Source organism: Betta splendens, chromosome 14, assembly GCF_900634795.4.
Source record: "Betta splendens chromosome 14, fBetSpl5.4, whole genome shotgun sequence".
NCBI lineage: Eukaryota > Metazoa > Chordata > Actinopteri > Anabantiformes > Osphronemidae > Betta > Betta splendens.
Window position 1 is genome coordinate 3,434,863 of NC_040894.2, and position 20,132 is coordinate 3,454,994.

Below are 20,132 nucleotides of genomic sequence, written 5' to 3' on the forward strand. Positions count from 1 at the left end.
TTATTCGCGTCCTTCATCGTAGTTGCAGGTTCATGGTCAAGGGGAACAGGAATTGCAGTTGTCTGTGTTTGAACCATGAGGAATAAGGCTTGTTATTTCCAAGCAGTCACATCAGCATGTTTCCCATCGACTGTGCGACGCTACATCATTTCCATCTGTCTCACACACGCACACTGTGACTCCAGCTCTCTGGGAAATGAGAACTAAAACGAGAAAGTTCATCAGAAGGGGAGAGAGAATGAGTATTTTAGTCCCCTTCAAAGACTCCTTCCACATAAAACTGTGTGCATGAATCTTCTTCACAGAATGCAATATCATCATGCGCCTGATGGCGAGATGAGACCTGTTTTATTCTGTCATGCAAGCTAATACAAACTTTTCCAATCAAGCATTCAGAACAAAAGATGAAAAGGTGATTGATTTGTTCATACCGTCTTTCTGACTGACTGTGACTGCTCTCAGCATTTCTCTGTGGCAGCAGCCTCAACTCTGCCTAATGAGGGAGTTTATTGTCATTGAAAGCTTTTTGTTTAATAAAACAACACACTACCCAGTATTAGTTATTTAAAAACTACTAGGTGATACAAGACGCGCAAAGTCATAGTGTTGGTGTCATAAAACCTCGGTGAGCATTGAATTCAGATCGTATATTTCTACATTCACGAGAGCAGAAATCACACTAAGCTGTGCATCACTGAAACGTTGCAAGCTCATTTAGTGGGTGATTTACACAAGAGCTTCATCCATTACAATGACAGTGTAGTTGTGCTGAGGAACAAAACAGACGCCACCAAGAGGGAGCGAGTTTAAAAAAATCCAGACAGGAAGACAGAAGGATTGACGCTAACTAAACAGACAAAGTACTGGCAGATTAAATGTGACTCACTTCTCTACACAGCGTAATATTCCTGCATAAGCGTTTGTGATTAATGAACAGCGGCTGCTCCGAGTCTGCTTTGTGTCGTATATTACGAATGAGCCATAACGGATCACAGATATATCTATAAAACATCGTAAGTGATGGTCCTGCCGTGGGGAAAGTGTTTCCCTTCACATTATACCCACTATGATTAAACAGAACATTATTTGATAATGAATACTGTAAATAAACTAAACTAGTGGCTTCACATGTACTGAATGTTGGAGTGCGGCTCCACTTACCCATGAACGCAAAGGACAATTTTATTTATCAAGGAAGACAAAGAAATTTCCAGTGTATTGTTTTGCTGCTAATAGAAAGATGGGATCAGTGTCAAAGCCTCGCAGTCATGCTCTGTTACTCACATCTAATGTGATGCGCATTTTCCCGTTGTGTAGACAACAGAGTACAAAAGATGAGTACAAATGACAGAAGAAGACTTGGAAAAGTGGGTTGTACTCAAGAGGCCGCATTTCTCCCAAAGTTCAATTTTTCATTTTAAAGGTGAAGTACAAAACATTATTTCTAAAAGCAACAAAATGAGGAGGCGTTAGGTGGAAAGACGTGTTGGTGAAGATTTGAATATGACATTGTGGTTCCAGTGACTTTTTGTGGTGTCACATTTCCTGTTTAATGTATTTAGAACTTTCCAGAACACTGCGCATGTGCAGCATTTACTGTAACCTCTGCGTCATTACCTTTTCACTATCGCTGCACATTCTGCAGGACAGGGAGCAGTTCTGTGACCCAGGTCTCCATCACTCCGGCTCCTTTGTGACACACGGACTGAGAACGGAGGCTGCAATGACAAAGCTAAAAAGCCAAGTTCCCACTGTCATATGGATTGCAGATTTTTAAGCAGACCACTCAGGGGGAGTGAGAGGAGAATAAATAATGAGCTAGGCTGGAGACTCTGAGCCGTCCTCATCCCACAAATAGCAGGAATTCGATTGCTGATGGGGCTTTTGGTCGGGCTGCTGATAAGCTATAAAGTCTGTTCTTTACCTGGATGAGGTTATCTGACACAGAGAGGTGAAATAATGGAAACGCCAGCACAATTAGGTACAGTATGAGGGCAAAGATAGCGGGCTGTAATGGTCCAGGGTGCTTGTTCTGACATTACTTTGGGGCACAGACATCCTACAATATGTGGTCACTACTCTGCACTGCTAACACTGATTGTGATTGATCATCTCTGCCTTGCAGCATACAGTAGGAATAGCAGAAAAATGCCACTTCAGCAGCCACTGCAAAATATCCCACAGCTCAATGCATTAGGTGGATGAGAAAGTTGAGGAAAGAATCTGCAGACAGGAGTCCAAACCAACTCCTGCGTGATGCGTTCAGGGCTTTCTGGAAAATGCTGGTGCATACAGAAAGTGGTTCATTTCATTATTCTTGTTGCATCATATTAGAATAAAATAGATATAAAATATTCCTGGTGGTTTGAGGGTTTGTAGAGTAGAACCACTAGGAATTATGCAGTGGGCATTTCTATTTACTGACGTGTCTTTACAGGTTGATAAAAACACACAAGCAAATCTTCCTAACCCACTCAAAACGCTCCAAACACCACACAAGCAGAGACACTGCGTTTTGAATTATGATGCTGCTCTGGCTGCAGGATATTCATTTAGATTACAACAATAAGCATGATATCAAACAGTCCTGGTGTGCTGTGATTGATGAGGGCTCAGTGCGAAGGGAAAATTTGTGCGCATTCAGAAAAAAAACAAGACGAGCTTCATTACTTTTATAGACGGCATCTGCTACGTTTAATCATAAAATATCAGTCATTGTGGACTTTATGGGGTATTCTTGAAGTTTGTGGAGAAAAGACAACAGAGTCAACAACGAGCCATATGATTTTTGTGTGTTAATAACCCAGAACCAAGCTCAACCCAGGCCGCGGCTGTCGGACCCAATAAAAACACAGGCACTGAAAACTAATCAGGTGTTTTATTTGATTCACATAGCAAAACTGTGGAGCTCTGAGACAAATTGCAGCGGCAATAACCTGAGAGCGAGACTATTAATTAAAAAATACATCATCCCACTCCCCATACTGTAAGTGAACCTCCTGATCCGGCCACGGTTCTCCTGTCACACTGCATCACACCAACGCAGACTTGGTTCCTATACTGTGCATTCATTGTGATTATTAGCTTATTAGCAAAGGGCGCCTGAAGGATCAGCTGATCCAGAACGGATGGTTTGCACTCGTTATGAGGCCATAAAAATAAATATTACTCTACCTTTAATTAAATTGACAACTCTGTGGTGGAACCAGGTTTTATCAGCAAGAAAGGTGCAGATGCAGAATAATGTGACAGCATAAGGGTGATTATGCATTTGTGTTGTCTCAAGCCATGTCCACTGCACACAGTAATTGTTTTTTATGATTTTTTTTCTCGCCTGCCGCAGACGCGGCTCCTCATTCCAGCGATGGCTTATGTTTCCTAGTAGAGCTTTGAAACATCCCACCAAGAACATTTTGGATTGGGGCAATACTGCCGCTGAGACCATTGTGACGAAGCGATAGCACTTCGGACACAGGCTCGCGCCCAGCTCGGCCCTCCTCGCTCGCCCGCCCGCTCGCTCTCTCGCTCTCTGCCAGACGCCAGCGTCGCCCAAACGGTGCTATTTGCTGGAGCAAGACTGGCACTTCTCCAGACCATGGGGGTAGCAGGCCTGGCAACGCAGATCACTGATGGACTCATTGAAGCGGTTCGCCAGCATAGACAGCTTGCTGCCGTGACACAGAGAGCAGGGGGCGCAGCCCGAACCGCCACAATGCTGGCAGCTGTCTGCCTCCTGGACACAGGAGAAACACATTAGAGAGAGAGGAGGGGGCGAGAGACAGGAGCTGTGAGGTTAAGCAAAGGGTAAGGGGGGGTGTGGGAGGGGGGGAGACAGGCCAGAATTAGGACAAAACGCCTTATTTGTGTTTCTCAAGCGTCCCTACGTTGGTGACTGTAAAACAGTGTAGTAGCTGTGGGAAAATGTCACATTTACAGGCGGCTGGCCAGAACTGGACATTCCAAAATCAGTGGCTGCTTGTAGATTAGCAGCGGGATGATGCACATTGAGACTGAGTTTAGGTCTTTCCAAACAGCGTTGACAGCGCAACAGCGAACATGTTGTTCCTCAGATGAACATCGTTCAAGTAAGTAACAAAACTTCAGCGTCACCAAGACTTTTGAAATATGATGTAAACGTACACGTTGGCTGATAAACTACTGTCTTAACAGACAAATGCACGCGATGCTCAGAGTGATAATTTCAGTAATATTTCATGAAATGAGCAAAGCTGCAGAGAAAAACAGTGTAAACGACAGAGACAGACTACTTTAGAAGAGGAGTTCTATGAAGCCCATTTAAACAGAAAGATTTTTCTCTCAAATTATTTCCTGAGCGACAGTAGCTACAGTAGAAATGAACAAATAAAGACAATTAGATGCTGTATTGACTTGACAGAGCACAAGAAGGTCATATATTTATATTTATTTCTTTTTTCCAAAGGCAGAGAACATATAGTAAATAGTAAAGGGGTGAGAAAATGATGTGTGGAGAGCCATAATCAGCGGAGGAGCTGAGCGGGAGCAGACTTTAGCAGGCAGATGCTGCGGCGGCAGAGTGGAAGCGTGGACTCATCAGTATCCGCTCACAGCTGACAGATAAAATGAAGACGATGGGAGGCAGACGGAGGGAAGAATGGAGGACAAATAAGGTGGCGGCTGCACGGAGACGCAGAGGAGGCTGCCGGATATGAACACCCCCCTGCGAACGGCTTCAAATTACTACAACACCATTCCACAGAGTGTCTGCAGTTATTATCTAGGAAGCAGAAGATAAAGTGAGGAGAGGACTGGCAAAGGTGAACGCAGAGGGAACGAAGGATGAGGTGCGGCTGAGGAGCGGAGACGCGGCTGATATTAATTTGACTAAGGGCCATTACCTCGGCTTGTGTGTGGCTGATCGGCTGCTCCTCCTCCTCCTCCTCCTCGCGCTCCTGTGCAGAGGGACCCTTAGCTTTCCGCCTGCTCCCCTTCTCCCGGGCCTTCGCGAGTCCTTCCAGGTCCAGAGGGGGAAGCGTGTGGTGCCGCGAAGCTTCCGGTTTCCTCTGCGGGGCTCTGATGATGCGTAAATTACTGGTGTAGATGATTATCTTGCCGAAGTCCAACACTGATGACTAGAAATAACACAGAAGGCCACAGAAAGCCTCATAAATACCTATGAATAACCCTGAGAACATGTATGTTTAATGGTTACTACAGAACGTTCCTGCTCCTTTTCTGGGTGAGACGACCTTCAGATGAATGCAGCTGAGCAACCACCCGTATGGACGAACTCTACGAATGCACCCTTTAATGCTGATTTCAGTCGGCATCGTTAGATGCAGGGACGGAGAGGTCACCGTGTCTGTGCATGTCACACACACACACACACGCACACGCACGCGCACACACACGCACACGCACGCGCACGCGCACACACACACACACACACACACACACACACACGCAGCATCCCACAGTTTTTGTTCTTTTCCTTATTAAACCAACAGGAACCCACCGGATGCTTCACTGTAGAGCCGGTCCTCGAGGACGCGGCGCCGTCCCTTTGACTAATGTTGTAGGAATAAACCGGGTCCAGATTGTCGTCTTCCTCTGATAAACATAACGGAGCCTGGCCTCTGTTGCCATGCAGGGCCAAATCTGACTTTGTTTAGAGGATAAAAGAATGAAACTGACAGCAAAGCAGCAGGTGATGAGACTGACCTCCCACTCAGCTGCACTAATGAAGCCACTACTGCAGCTTCTTCCTGTCACACCAACAGTTTTGTTGTTGTTGTGGTTCCACTTTAATTATTGTCGAGTTTCTACTGAGCAGCGAGCAGCTGATGCTTTAATTAACCAAGGATTCATCCCACTTTCTATTTTAAGTCTCGCTCGTGTGCGTTCTAAAGATGTATGACTTCATTATTTAATTACTTTGTGTTGGCTGATAATTAGGAACGTGTGTTCGCCTGTGTGCGCGCGTGGAGGAGGGTCCTTTGCGGATGCTGTTTAATCCAGGGCATCCTGACGCTGCTCACACAGTTGAAGCCCCTGACTCACAGTGCGGTACTCACTTTGGCGTCACCCTCTGACTCCTCCATCGCACCAGCAGCCGGCCTGCAGCCTCCCATCCCTCTGTACACGTGTATTCTCTGGGCGATGAGTCCCGTCGGAGGGTAAACGCCTGGAAACGGAACAAATGTGCGGGAGAATCAGTCCTGAACCGACCTGCGGCACCCTGCTGTGTTCCTACAGGCCAGCGTGTCCGCGGGACCGGAGAGGCCCGGGCCGACTGCGACCGGAACCCGCTGGTCGGGCCGGCCGTGCGTGGAGGCGGGTTCTGGCCGCACCCTGCCGGTCCTCAGGCGCGTCCTGGAACCCAGAGAGCTGCTCCGTCTCCAGCTGACTGGGCGGCAGCTTGCGGCGGACGAAGCTGTGAGGGTACTGCTCCTCCGGGCTGTCGAGCTCCTGGCCGTCCTCGTACACGTGCTTCAGCACGCGCCCGCTGTAGGACGACGCCAGCTTGAATCGCACCTGCGCACACGGACACGCGCCGCACTGTGAGGGAGGCTGGAGAGAACCTGGGTTCGTTCATGTGTCTGCCCTGACGTCAGGCGCCGCTGCCGCTGGCGGTGAAGCCGTGAGGATCCAAACGGATGCTCGTTGAGAGACGTCCTCATTGAGTCTTTCACCCGACGCGGCACCTTTATGGAAGCGCTTCAACCCCATGCAGTTGAGAGGCGTCCTGTAAATAGCTCACCTTCCTGGGCTTGGTGTCCTCGTAGCGTTGGCTCATCTTCCTCTGGAGCTCCTCCATGGCGGCCGACGGGCGAGCGGCCGCAGCGCCGGCGGCGTCCGGACGTGAAGGCGGAGCCCGACGCGTGCACGTGCGAAAGGCCGCCGGTGGCGCAGGGCAGGCGGACGGTGGAGCGTCCGTGCGTCCGGCCTCCTGAGCTCCACTGCCGCGCTCTTCCCAGTCACCCGCCTTTGCAGCTGCCTGCGCTGAATTATTCACAGCCAGATCGTGTGTACAAAAGGGGGACGGAGAAACCAGAAGCTCCGCCATCAAATAATTATGATCACCAGAATAGAATAGTTGGAGCCGTGTGTGTGTGTGTGTGTGTGTGCGTGTGTGCGTGTGTGCGTGTGTGTGTGTGTGTGTGTGTGTGTGTGTGTGTGTGCGTGTGTGTGTGTGTGTGTGTGTGTGTGTGTGTGTGTGTGTGTGTGTGTGTGTGTGTGTGCGTGTGTGTGTGTGTGCGTGCGTGCGTGTGTGTGTGTGTGTGTGTGTGTGGCTGCCTATCACTGGACTGGAGCCGAGTGTTGAAGAGCAAACATGACGTTTGATGTCTGTTGCTGTCACAGTGAAAACCTTTAGCCTCGACCAAAATCTATTTACATCCGTCACCGCTGAGCGACGAGCTGCACGTTCTCGCAGTCGCCGCCTGTGTTTCTGTGGCCAGCTGGATTTCTGCTTAAAAGCCAAAAAGACCAGCGTGAAACGATTTGATCCCCGTTGAAGCGGTGAAGTGCCACACACACACGTTGCAATTAAAGCTATAACAGCCTCGTTATGAGCATCTGATAAGCAATTGTTTCCCTTTTCATTTTATTAAAGAACGGGCCCGTCCCGCTCCTATCGAAGCTAACGGGGCTTCATTCATCTGTCTGCAACTGTCAGCATTACTCCGAGCATCGCTTCATCATGAGTCCAAGGACTAATTTAAGATTTTGATCACATCCGCGTCAACAGCTGAAATTACAGCCTGTCTCGTTCCTCTCAGGCCACCGTGAGGTCACGCGCTGCGTCGAATCTGTGAACATCCAAAGAAATAGATATTTAATGCCAAACCCATAAATACCCACTCCATAATTCCACTAATTCCATATTTGTTCCATAATTAGAAACGGCTGATGGCGTCGGGCAACTTCTGCATCTTTAGGAGCTAATTTCATACACTGATCACTAATGTGACAAATGAACGCCATTACCCACATGCATGTTTGGATCAATCTCACAATTATCCTTACAGACGATGTTATTAGGCGTCGGCGCTCGATGCGGGCGCGGCCTCCCTGCGCCGGCTGAGACTCGGCCTAATCAGACCGCAGAACAAGCAAATACGGCCGCTCAAGCAAGAAATTGTTTTGGGCGCGTGGCGCCGACGGAATCGTTTAATGTGCCAGGATTCCTGCCGCACTCGCTTTAAACGATTGCCACAGTGAATCTGCCTCTCTGTGTCCGCGCATTAACAGCTGACGTGTATTCTATTATCCCCATTATCGGCCTGAATACAATATGCAACGTGAGCGCGCGTTCCCTGCTGCCTATAGATCCTATAGAGACTTCACTTCCAGCGCCTTCTTGCTACGGATCGAAACCAGCAAAAGTCCCCGCACGTCATGGAGCCACACATTGACACGCAGAAGTCTGAATATTCACAGGAAACTGATACCTGGTCCTCGCTTCAGGTACTGACATGATGAACAGACTGGCATCCGCTGCTCCACGCTCTGTATCAATGAGGCTCATTTTCGCAGCTCTTTTGGGCTCATTGGAGCGCGTGGGTGTTGGCTTTGATTATTTCCCCCCTCGTGTGTGGCACGTCTCACTGTGGAGCCGAACACCTTTGCCCCATTTCTGCTCCTGCTTCTGCGCTCCGTCTCCGTCTTCCTCCTCTGTCTCCAAACATTTGCCCTGTGTGACTAATGCACACAAAGGGAAGTGCGCCGGGTTAAACGGCACCTGCTTATTATTTTGCCAGCACTATTTCTGACACCCTCCCACGGGTAATGGTGCCGACTGACTCTCATTCCAGCAGCACCGGGCCAACAACTGAACACAGATCAGTCAGAAACAGTGGATTTCGTTTCTGTGTGGGGTGTATTATCCAGAAGTATTATTTTTTAGGAAAGAATGTACTGCATGAGCTGTGTAATGCTGAGCTCCCTCTTCTAGTCAGCAGATTTTAGTAATAATATAAAAAATAAGAGCGTCGCTGCTTTAGAAGAAAAGTGCAACCATACAACCTCTCGCTCTCTCTCTCTCCCCATTTCAGCCCTGAACTCGGATTGTGCTTTTTGACTCTTGTGCTCTGCCCCCGGGCGGCTGACAGTCGGGAGGGAGGGAGGGAGGGAGGAAGGGAGGACGGATATGAGAGGAAGAAAAAGACAGAGATGGAAGAAAGGGGAAAGTGAGAGGCTGGAACTGGAGATGGATGGGACTATGAAGGGGGAACCAAGGAGAGATAAGGGAGGGGCGATAAAGCCACGGATGAACGTGGAAGACCATATTTGCCTTAAATCATGTCAGCGCTAACGGTGCATCTTCCCTGAAGGACACGCGGAGAAAAGGGAGAAGATCAGCTGCTCAGCCGACAGACTGGGGCTGTGCTTTGTCTAATTTACGAGTCCCTCTCATTAGTTTCATTACAGCTGTAACTGCTCCCAAAGTAATTATCTGTGTTTCCTTCACAGGACGTGCCTGACTTTAGCGGAGAGCTAAACAGCGAGGGCAGAACAGGACCGACGCGTCGTCGGGCTCCTTCCCTCATTTAGGAGTCTGTCGGGATGCGACAGGGAACATGATTAAATAACAGATTCATAAAAAGACATTTCTTTGAGTTGGGAAAGTCACACTGTCACCACCCAGGACTCGATAAGGTTTGTAGAGCCCATCTCAAATTAACATATAAATGACTTGTCCAGTGTTTAAAACAAACTCCGACGCTCAAGTTGTCTGAGTTTACAGTGAGGCCCTAAAAGGATCCACACAGCAGAGCATTCAAAAAGTCCTAACAGTGTTTTAAATAGAACTTCTAATGCATTTACACTTCATTATCTTAATTACAGTGTCGACCCAATGATAGATGTTACAAGTCACGGCCAAGTTAATATTTAATATTTCACTGGGACGGATTTTTTTATCTGGTTTTAATTAGCTGCGTGACGCGGCGACGGTGCTCAGCTCCCATGAAGCCGCGCGGCCGAGACAGGAAGCTCCCTGTGATCTCTGCACCCGCGGTGACATTTCATCGCTACAAAATAAAAGTCTCGCTCACAAAAGGGGAAAGTGTGAGGAATCAGCACATCCTCTGCTCCGCGGGAGCAGGAGGCTGCTGCACGGCTCGTTCTGAGGCCTCGCTAACTTCCCTGCACCTCCCAACACAAGTCTGTGTAAATAACAGTCACTAAGCGTTGTTTATTTAAGGAACATTTTGGAAAAAATTTTAACCTATTTTTATTTTGGAAATGATGCAAATTTCGTTTTTGTGACCCAGAGGGATTTCCGTGACTTCATTCAGCATCAAGGATGTAGTCGCATAAACAGGATGTTCGAGTTTTGTTGTTTATTCCCATCCTTCCAAAAAACAACCAGTGAAGCAAAAAGAGGCGCATTTGGCTGCAGGCGTCGTCTTCCAACGGCTTCCTTGGCTTTAGACGCGGCCTCTCGTTTCAAGAGGCTCTGGCTTCTCCGCAGAGAGGAGCGTGGTGGACGTCATGAGAAGAGGGACCACATCCAGTAAACAGACCAGTAGAAAGACCTCAGCGTTCCAGGGAATGTCTGTCATTAAACTACATTTATGGAACAATTTCTTAAATGTTGAACTTTGAGTGGGCGGTGAGGTCACTGCCATCATTTCTCTATTACACCCTGTGTAAATAGCTTGTCTTAATGGGATTTTAATGCATGTGAGGTTGAGGCAACGTCTACAATGTACAGTTCAACCAAAACAAATCTGAGGATTCAGCGGTTTTCAGCCATTCTGACTTTTTTTTTTCTCCCGCGGTTGCAGCGTCTCAGCAAAACTCTGCCGTTTAGACAAAAGGAAGGAGCCGTAGTTGCGGGTCCTGATGCAGAGATCAAACGCTGCTGCAGATTCCTCACCGTCGGCCGCCTGCAAAGTTGTGAGACGTATTCTGTGACTGTACAATATTTGCAAATGAATTCCCTCAGGTGTCACATTTGTTTTTCATCCGCGCCGTCTTTCCAGCCCCCTCCTCCCTTTTCCATCCAGCATTATAATTGGTTTAATAATGATGTGTGTGACATCCTGTAGCTGGGGCTCTGGCGCTGCAGCGCATTCAGTCGAACGCGGCGCTTCAAGCTGTCGCAGATTTCCATTATTAACGCGGAGCACTCACAGCACTGTCTCTGCAGGCCTTCTGCCCAGAAATAACTTTTCTGTTCGTCCAAATGCCGCAAAACCCCACATTTCTGTTCCTTTAGGTTTCATTATGCCCAATGAAATAGGGGACATGAATAAAACGAAGTGTAAATTTGTTACATTCAAAATAGGTTCACGATCGCAGCCAGTTGAAAATGACAATAAGATATAATAGGCTTCTTCCTTTCTGCTGCATTTACATGACTGCTGGTTATTATAGGCTCCAAATCCACAGATGACCTTTAGAGGGAAACGCTGTACATTTATAATAACATGAGCATGCAAAATGGGATTATGCCAGAGAAATGACAAAATAACAGGCATCGCCGCGCATCTATCAGAGCAGGAGGCATCAGCAGCCTCACAAAACCTCTGCTCACCTGCAGAAGCCTCAGGTCTGCGTCTCAGGTCTGCGTCTGAGCCTGTGCGTTTGTGTCTGTGAGCTCCTCGTAGCGTCTTCTTCCCCCCACGTTTTTTGTTTCTTACACGAACAAAAGGCGGCTTCGTCTGCTGCCTGGCGCTGCTGTCCACTCAGCCCGTCCATCGCATCCTGAATCCTGCACGATAAGCCCAGAACAAGAGATATCGCACATCCACCAGCGCAGGCACAAAAGAAGATGTGAATGAAATAATTCAGAGACCGACAACAACGCTAGCATCGCTAAAGCGAAATTAATTTCCTTGTGCCAGAGGGAAACTGGTGCATGAGCTATTAAAAAGCCTCTGCAACAGTGGCAATGCAAACTACACAATGAAATGCAACTATTTAGCATGCAGTGCTAATCTTATAAATAATAAATATAATATGCAACTATAAAAATCTAAATCCTGAAACCAATAGGCACTAAACGCCTTCAGGTCACGCGTTGCAGCCACCGTGACATTTCCCCATCACCATCTGGCCATTTTGACTTTTGCAGACGAATCCATGCATTTGGATGCGACCAGTGGAACCACAAGGGCCCTCCTTGTGTTTTCCGCAGAGCTCAGGTCTCGATACGCGACGGCTGTGGCCGCTCACGCAGAACGGAGCGAACGTCTGGCCGCCACAGATCGCATCTGACGCGCCTTCATACGCGCCCGTTTTCCTGCTTCCAGCGCGTCAGCCTCACGAAGCGCCCGCTCTCCTAATCCGTCCCACCCGCTGACAGGTGCCACTGAAAGCAGATAATCAGCGTAAATCACTTCAGCTGTCAGCGGCCTCCGTGTCGCTGCTGATCCTGAGCCGCTGCGGATGGAGGTTGGAAGTGACACCTGGTGCTTGATGTCCTTAAAGGCGCGTTGTACAAACTGTAGCAAAGAGCTGCGGTTCATCATGGTTCAGTCAGATGATCCCTTCTGACAGCACTGGGCTGAGCGGGGCCATTGTGGATGATTGTCTCCTGAACCTCCATCTCTGGTCTCCTCCCTTCGGTCCCTGATGTCTGCCTCCGCCCTCCCACATTTGTCTCTCATGCCACCTCTTTTGATGGTTTCCTGTTTCTCCTCCCGGACGTTCTGAGCGGCGTCCAATTCCATCGCAGCAGCACATTCTGAGGTTTGTTTGATGCTCAGAGGCTGCGCTTTCAAAGCCTGTAGTCGTCTGCACGATTATCAGATACAGACAGAAAATGACACAAAATACTGAATGTCACTGGGTTAATTCAACGTTAGAAGGCTCTGTTCACACGAATGATCACAGTTTGTCTCCAGCACTGAGACCGCAGTCTAATTATTGAAGCCAAAGTCAAGCTTATTTATAATAATGTCATTTTAAGCATTTCAAGAGAATAAAAACAGACAAATACAACATCAGCTTTGTGTGTAGATGAAGTTTTAGGTTTCAGTTTAAGTCATACGACATTAAACATTTTTCCAAAGCATGATTATTGGAAGACATTGATGAGACCAATACGACCGATACGAGCGCTCGGTATTCAGGTATTTGAACACAGACAGAAGAGGCTTTTGCATTCCGCTGCTTAATTCTTCCGAACGTTCCCAAAATATGGTGGGTGAGAGAAGGAGACCACAGATGATGCACTACGCCATTAGCCCCAAACAGGTTTCCTCTCCAGGATTTGTCATATTCCAGACCTTGGCTTGTGAAATAAATAGTCCCCCGTCTCACCCTGCCATAAAAACTTCCCCCTGAAACCTATGCTCTAGTTTCACCCTGTAACAAACTGGAGATACGTCACAGAAGTGATAATAAGTTGAGTAATTATAGTCCCCTCCACTTATTTTCTGTGTTTTGCTCAGATTTGCGTCAGACTTTTGAGCATAGAATTGCATGATTTCGCTTCATATTCATAAAGGAGAGTGCGATCGATATGAAACGGCTGCAGGAAGGACAACGCCGGCTAATGGATTATGGAGCTATGGATTTTTCCTTTGGCAGGTGTTACTGGTGATTTAAATGACCTTACAATGCTGCAGGAACAGCTTCTCATTCATTTCAGCGCGGAATCGTAAAATCACCACCGGATGTGATTCATGCAACGACAGCTAAAAACTTTAGCGGCGCCGCTTCCAAACGCTCCCTCCTTAAATCACGTCCCACTTCCTGTAATTCCTTGACCTTTGGCCGCCGTCATTTTTTATTCCCGCGACCTCCTGTGGATGTCTCTCTAAGCTGGCTATTACTACGGCGCAGCGAGGGGATCTGCGATAAAAACTGCTTTTCACCCAAGCGTTAGCCACGGACGCAGCCTCGCAGCCGCAGAGCGAAGCCCGCTCTCTGCTCGCGTCCTCAGGCCGCGTTCACCTCCGTTCGTCGCGCGGACGTACGGGCGACCGCTGCGACGACGCTCGCGCCAATAATGGGGCGCATTCATCCCCAGCGCTGATGACCCGCCGTCAGCGCGCTGATACCTGGTAGTTACCGGGAGCAGCGGTCCATTATGAAGCTGGGGGCTTCGCGTGCGTCCGTCTGAGCTGCGTTTGAATGGAAGAAAGGGAAGCCCAAAGGTCAAAGGTCACACTCTGGAGCGTCTCTGCTCCCGTCCTATGCAGCGTGGCTGATGAAGGTGTTGGCTCAAGGCCGGGGGCCTGTCGTTCATTTGCTGGTGTTGTGCAGGGCTGGCCTGGGGTCAGATCCACACGCTGTCATCACTGTGTGCTGTATAAATACATACTGTACTGTATGCTCTGCCCTGCTGTTCCACTGACAGACTGACGCTCGCTGGTGTCTCCAGTGTGGGAGTCAGAACAATGCTCTGTAATTGAATCCCTGTTGCCAGCGTGTAGCTCTCTCTCTCTCTCTCTCTCTCTCGCCCGGTGTAACCGCCTCTCACAGCTAATCTCTCTCTTGAAGGGCGTCTTTTTCTCTGACCATTTACTTCATTTTTTCTCGCTGTGATCACTTTCATCATCATCATCTCTACAGTCAAAGTCAAATGCAGGTCCTGCTTCTCTGAACTGATTTCCATCCTGGCGACCGTCTCTGTGCATCACGCGTGCACGTGCTTCCATTTCCATATGTGCGTGTCGTGCACGCGTGCGCGCCTCCATGCCTCATCGCATCCATTGTTTTCCTGTTGGTTTGACTGACGTGTCATCCTCAGAAGATGTTTGCATCGCCGAGACGCTCTAGATTGGACACGCTTGCGCGGTTCCAGCCCGGGCTGCGTTTGAAGGAAGACAGGCAGCCGGATTTGGGTTTATTTATAGTCTTTGGTACTTGTTCGCGCTCTTGAGACTATGTTTTGATTAGACGTCTCACACAGAGAGATCAGGGCCTCGGTAGCTGCAAATCATCTCCACTATTTGTTATAATGTTGTCAGATTGGGAGGTGCAGCAAATCACGATGATGTGGATGATTTCCTGCCAAACACAGTTCACATCCAGTATGAACACATACATATAACACAGGGTCTGAAACTACTGTATGTTGTATTGATAAAGAAGCCATCAGGCTCATAACATTCTCTACGTCTGTTCTTGGATTCATGTGTATATATTTATTTTATTTTGGAAGAAACGATGACCTCGGCACAAAGCGCCTCATCCAACGCCGCCCTGGTGCCGGGTGGTGGATGTGAGAAAACGACTGGCTCACACCACTAAACGTGATATTTAAAACAGCAGGATCAATTCGGGGGCTCTTTTTAATCCACAATGAGCTATTCTCTGCTGTCTCGCTGTCCCCATGGGAACAGCTACGAACTGAATCAATCAAGAAACCACTGTAATTAAAGAACATGAGATATAATTCATGGACATTTTTAGGCCTGCGTGTTGATCGAGGGGCTGAGGAGGAGGAGAATGAAGCCCCCCCCCCCTCTGGTCACATCTTCAAGTGACATGTCTGACACACCTGCACACAGGTGGGGGCTACGATAAGGTAATCCACTTACCTGGTGGGGGGCCACTATCTGATTATGATGATCACGCTGAATGGTGAGAACCAGCTCTCATCCTCCACCTCTCTATACGTCCGTTGAGACGAAAACTCAGCTCCACGCCGGTACCAGCGACTGTTCGAGTCATTCATTTATTCACCTACTTTCAAACAGATCACGAGTGGCGGCTCACGCTCCGGTTTGAAGGTGATCTGTTTTTGTTCTCTTGAAATGCACGCACCCTGCCACATTCAAATACTATCCACAGGTAAAATAAAGTAAATAAATAGAGTCTGATCAGGTGGATTCAGACTGGCTGCTCAGTGCAACTGACTCAGTATTAAAATGCAATGGCACAATATGGAAATAAAAAGTAGTACAACACGTGTGAGGAGGCTCTGATCCCTGCAAACATTACCTCACACATTAGTGATAAACAACGAGTGGTTCACGCCGTGGGTGACGGTTACATTCAGGAAACGTGTAATTGATTGAAGTGTTTGTTGCAGACTGTTATTATGTGGAGTATTTCTAAAACTGTTGTGCCAACAGCAGCAGACCAGCATGAGTCAGATGCTCTTATAGTTTAATGGCCGGGGCTCTGTTTGGAGTTAAGATAAGAACACATCTGGAACTGCTGTCCAAGTCTCTCATGGGTGGGACGAGCGAGCGGGGGAGCGAGGGAGCGAGGGAGCACGGGGGACAGTCGAGGATGGTGATGAATCCCAAAGACTGAAAGCCTGCGCATTGCTCGTTCTCACACTCAGCCTCTGTTCTTCTCTGCACCAGTGCAAATGCCTCTGCAGTGCACACCTACACATTCCTCCTCACTTACTGAGGCACTGCAGCCTTTTGACTGGTAGGAATCACACACACACACACACACACACACACACACACACACACGCGCACGCACACACACACACACACACACACACACACACACACACACACACCGTCGTGCCATTGATGTGGATGTCCTTTCATCTGCTGGCGCTGGCGAAGTGAGAGTGTGTGTGTGTGTGTGTGTGTGTGTGTGTGTGTGTGTGTGTGTGTGTGTGTGTGTGTGTGTGTGTGTGTGTGTGTGTGTGTGTGTGTGTGTGTGTGCGTGCGCGTGTGTGTGTGTGTGTGTGTGTGTGTGTGTCCTAGAGTTTAAAGCATTATGCAACGCACGCTGGCCTGTAACAACCTTTGATCACGTCAGCTGAGAGACACACACTCACTCACTCACTCACTCACTCACTCACTCACAGCATGGGACGAACGTTATGTGAAAGACACACAGGTCAGCAAAAACAGAAGTGATGCGACAGGACGAGCTGGATGATATTGTCCTGGAGGCGGTGGCAGGTAATTGCACAGCAGAGATTTACGTCTCAGAAACGAGCAAAACAGAAGGATTTACTGCCAGCAACAACAAATAACTAAAGAGAGATCGTCAGGAAAGAAAACATTTTCTCAACAACACTTATTGAACTTTGGGGAGAGAAATTCAGACATATTTAAAATGGACCTGATGGTCCACTAATAAAGACGGTGCTGCTGTGCCTCATTCCTGACCTTTTCCAGCAGCAGCAGCAGCAGCCTCTGCTGTTGCCCACAGACTGAACAGAGATGCTGCAGGACTGGAGCCCCAGAGCCTGGAGCATCCACCCTCTCTGACACAGCAGCCGGCGGTAAATAGAGGGGATAACGAGCAGTACATGCACTCGGACGACGTCAAGCCTGGTCTGAAATGACAGTTCCTTCCAGTCGGTGCATTGTTACATTTCTATGACTCCTGCAGTGGAAGAAGCTGCTGCTTCTAACGCTCTGATGCACGTGCTGTTCAAAATAACCATGACAATAAACAAGGAAACTGTGGACACTGCATAGAAGCCAGTTGCCCTAACTAAACACATGGAGAGAGTAGATCTATACAATTCTCCAAATTGTCTCCAAAATACAGGAGAAATCATTGTGAGGAATCTGGCTCCTCACTAGTTCACGTCTGGAAGCTGGAGTCCGAGTGACGCCATGAATCAGCCATGTTTTTCCAGCCGCATCACTGTTACGCAGAGCGAACAAATCCATCCCAGCAGGGAGCGCAACCACAGCCAAAGACCTGTTTATATATAAATGCATCAAAGTGGAAACCATGACTCAGCAGATCACTGCCAGGTTTAATTGGCCGTCGCTGGGGGTTCGCGCTGCTCGTATCCATGGGTTCCTGTGCGGTTCTTGCGAGGTCTGGAACCCGTGTGACATAACTCGCATTAAAATGGAGAGCGGTGAAAAAAAATCCTTCAGGCAAATTGAAGGAATTACCTAAACATTCGCTTTGAAGTTGTCACAAGAAAGAGGCCATCACATCACCTTCTGAGCGAATGTTTACCCCTCAGGTTTTCAGTCGGACACTGCTGCTCCGCGCCGACATCGAGCAGGATGGTACTCGAAGCCTGGAGGGCGAGGATCAAACGGTGATCGCACAGATGCAGCAGAAGGAAGCCTTTTAGACTTTCATCATTTCATGATCCGCGCTCGCGTCAAACCGAGCATGTGTTTGGTCCAAAGAGGCGGTGGTTCTTTAAGCATCTGGGGGGTTCATTGTACTGAAGCTCCACAGGTGCACAAAGCATAGACAAAAAGGGTGAAACGCTGTCTGCAGGAAGAAGCAGGAAGTGTTGGGATCTCACCTGGACTCAGATGTCTGGAGGGAGAAAAAGATCCGGAGCAGAAGGAAGAAGCGAAACACCTGGTTGAGTGAAGGAGCGAATTGGCTGCTGGGAGCGTTTGGCCTTGAATGAGTCCTGGCACCACAGCGGTGCCGCTGATGAATTATGATGCTCCATGTGACTCGTAGTGGGGGGAACGCTCGCTCCTGAACGTTCCCGGGCAGGAAAGTAAAGAACAGCAGAACGTGTGACGCTTTGGCTGCTTCCATATCACTTACTTGCTGCGTATTGCTTCAGCTCACTGACACCTAAGGTATTTATAATTAAAACCGACCTTTGAAGTACAACTTTGAAGTTTTTTTTGTTTTTTTTACCTGAAATTCATTCTTCAACCCTGAACCACTTAACGTGCCCAAACCCAATATGCGATCAATATGCGATCACTCACACACACACACACACACACACACACACACACACACACACACACACACACACACACACACACTGAATTCACAGTCAAAGATATCCTCTTCTTAACATGCAAGGAATTTAAGGATAATTCTTTTTATCTGTGAGGAATAAAATATATATTTACTGCAGCAGAACAAAGACTACAAAAGCAGACAAATCTCTGGAATTATAATCCTTGTGTATAAGTCAAATCACTCCCTCAGTGAAATCCTTCTTTCTGCTGTCTGTCTTCAGAGCAGAATAAAAAGAAATCTGTAAAACTGCCTGCTTAGTCTGAGGAATAGAACGATGCCAGCAAATACCAAGCTTCAATCATCGCACACAAACACACGCGCATGCAACCTAAAAACAAGCGGAGTCAGTTCAGCAGCACAGCACTCAGACTCTACAAACTGCCAAGGCTTCCAGCTGCAGGCGACGCGGCGGCTGAGCGCCCTCCTCCCTCCAACGATGATGGCTTTGAAAGACAGGATGAAAAATGGAGAGAGCGGCAGGGAGGTCGGGGATGAAAGGAAACAATATCAGAGGGAAAGTGATATGAACAGAGTGAGGAAGTGTGTGTGTGTTATGTAAACCCCAGGTGGGGGTTGTTGTCCTGGATAGCAGCATCACCAGGGGGACGGATGCTCCAGCTCAGCCGGTCTCTGCACACCTCTCCCCCCCGCACACACTCACACCGTGGAGTCAGGAGGGGGAGAATGGGGGAGGAAGGAGGGTGATGGAGGTGGAGCGAGCCAGTTGTGGAACGCCTCACCTTCTGCTCATGGTTATGGTTTTTCAGCCGATCTCTCCGCTGATATACATGAGCCCAGTCATGTGACTCAGACGTGTCTAGGAACTGCACATCTGCATATGTCACGCACTCGTCTGTGCTCTGAGCCGCTCTCATCTACGGAGACCGTCGTCTCCACAGATGAGTTTCGCGGTCGCCGACTGACTGCTGACTTAACGGAGGCTTCACTGTTCCAGAGCTTGACCTCTACGACTGCTGTGGAAATCCCAGCTCTGATCCTAGATCAGTGCGTAAGACTGATTTCACCCCTCTGAGCCCCTGTGGTAATAGAAAACACAGCGGAGGCCCAGATCTGGGGCAACACTGCTCTCTAATGGTTGAGACGCAGTGGTGAACGTGAGCCAGATGACGTAAGGCCACTGTGTGTGTGTCACTGGTTGAAGGGAAACACAGCGAACGCACAAAATGTAAAACTGATCACTTGTCAGTTACATGGTGAACCACAAGGCTCTGTTTTAGGAGCCTCTACTTATATTAACGATGATGAAAGACTGTAGATTTTCTCTTCCTGTGTTCAGTATACAATTGTAAGTGTACTGACAAATGTCTCCTGTACAGTTCATGCTAAAAGTCCAAACTTACATTTACAGGAAAAGAGCAAAAACACAAGAGACACGAGGAATCAAACTATCCCTTCTCTAGTTGGTGCTTGTTTATCGTGTAGTTCCTGACCTTTAGGCGCTGACATTTAAAGTATGTGGATGTTAAATGTTATTGGTGTATCAATAAGTACTGTATAACACC

General features: G+C 48.2%; 1 protein-coding gene across 6 annotated transcripts; it reads right to left on the minus strand.

The window, feature by feature from the left end:
• Nucleotides 1-2,859: 2,859 nt before the first annotated feature.
• LOC114870086 (glutaredoxin domain-containing cysteine-rich protein 2) lies at nucleotides 2,860-18,576 on the minus strand. Of its 6 annotated transcripts, none has more exons than XM_055514552.1 (7): nucleotides 18,143-18,576; nucleotides 11,525-11,701; nucleotides 6,740-10,874; nucleotides 6,330-6,513; nucleotides 6,054-6,163; nucleotides 4,878-5,111; nucleotides 2,860-3,733 (listed from the first exon to the last, which is right to left on the minus strand). In XM_055514552.1, exons 3-7 carry the CDS (start codon nucleotides 7,043-7,045, stop codon nucleotides 3,560-3,562), a joined length of 1,008 nt encoding a protein of 335 aa, XP_055370527.1. In that variant the 5' UTR covers nucleotides 7,046-10,874; nucleotides 11,525-11,701; nucleotides 18,143-18,576; the 3' UTR covers nucleotides 2,860-3,559. The 6 variants fall into 6 exon arrangements, with proteins under 6 accessions (XP_055370527.1, XP_055370525.1, XP_055370526.1 ...); XM_055514550.1 differs by lacking the exon at nucleotides 18,143-18,576 and adding an exon at nucleotides 12,399-13,208 and having other exon boundaries at nucleotides 11,525-12,301; XM_055514551.1 differs by lacking the exon at nucleotides 18,143-18,576 and having other exon boundaries at nucleotides 6,740-7,790; nucleotides 8,433-10,874; nucleotides 11,525-13,208.
• Nucleotides 18,577-20,132: the final 1,556 nt, after the last annotated feature.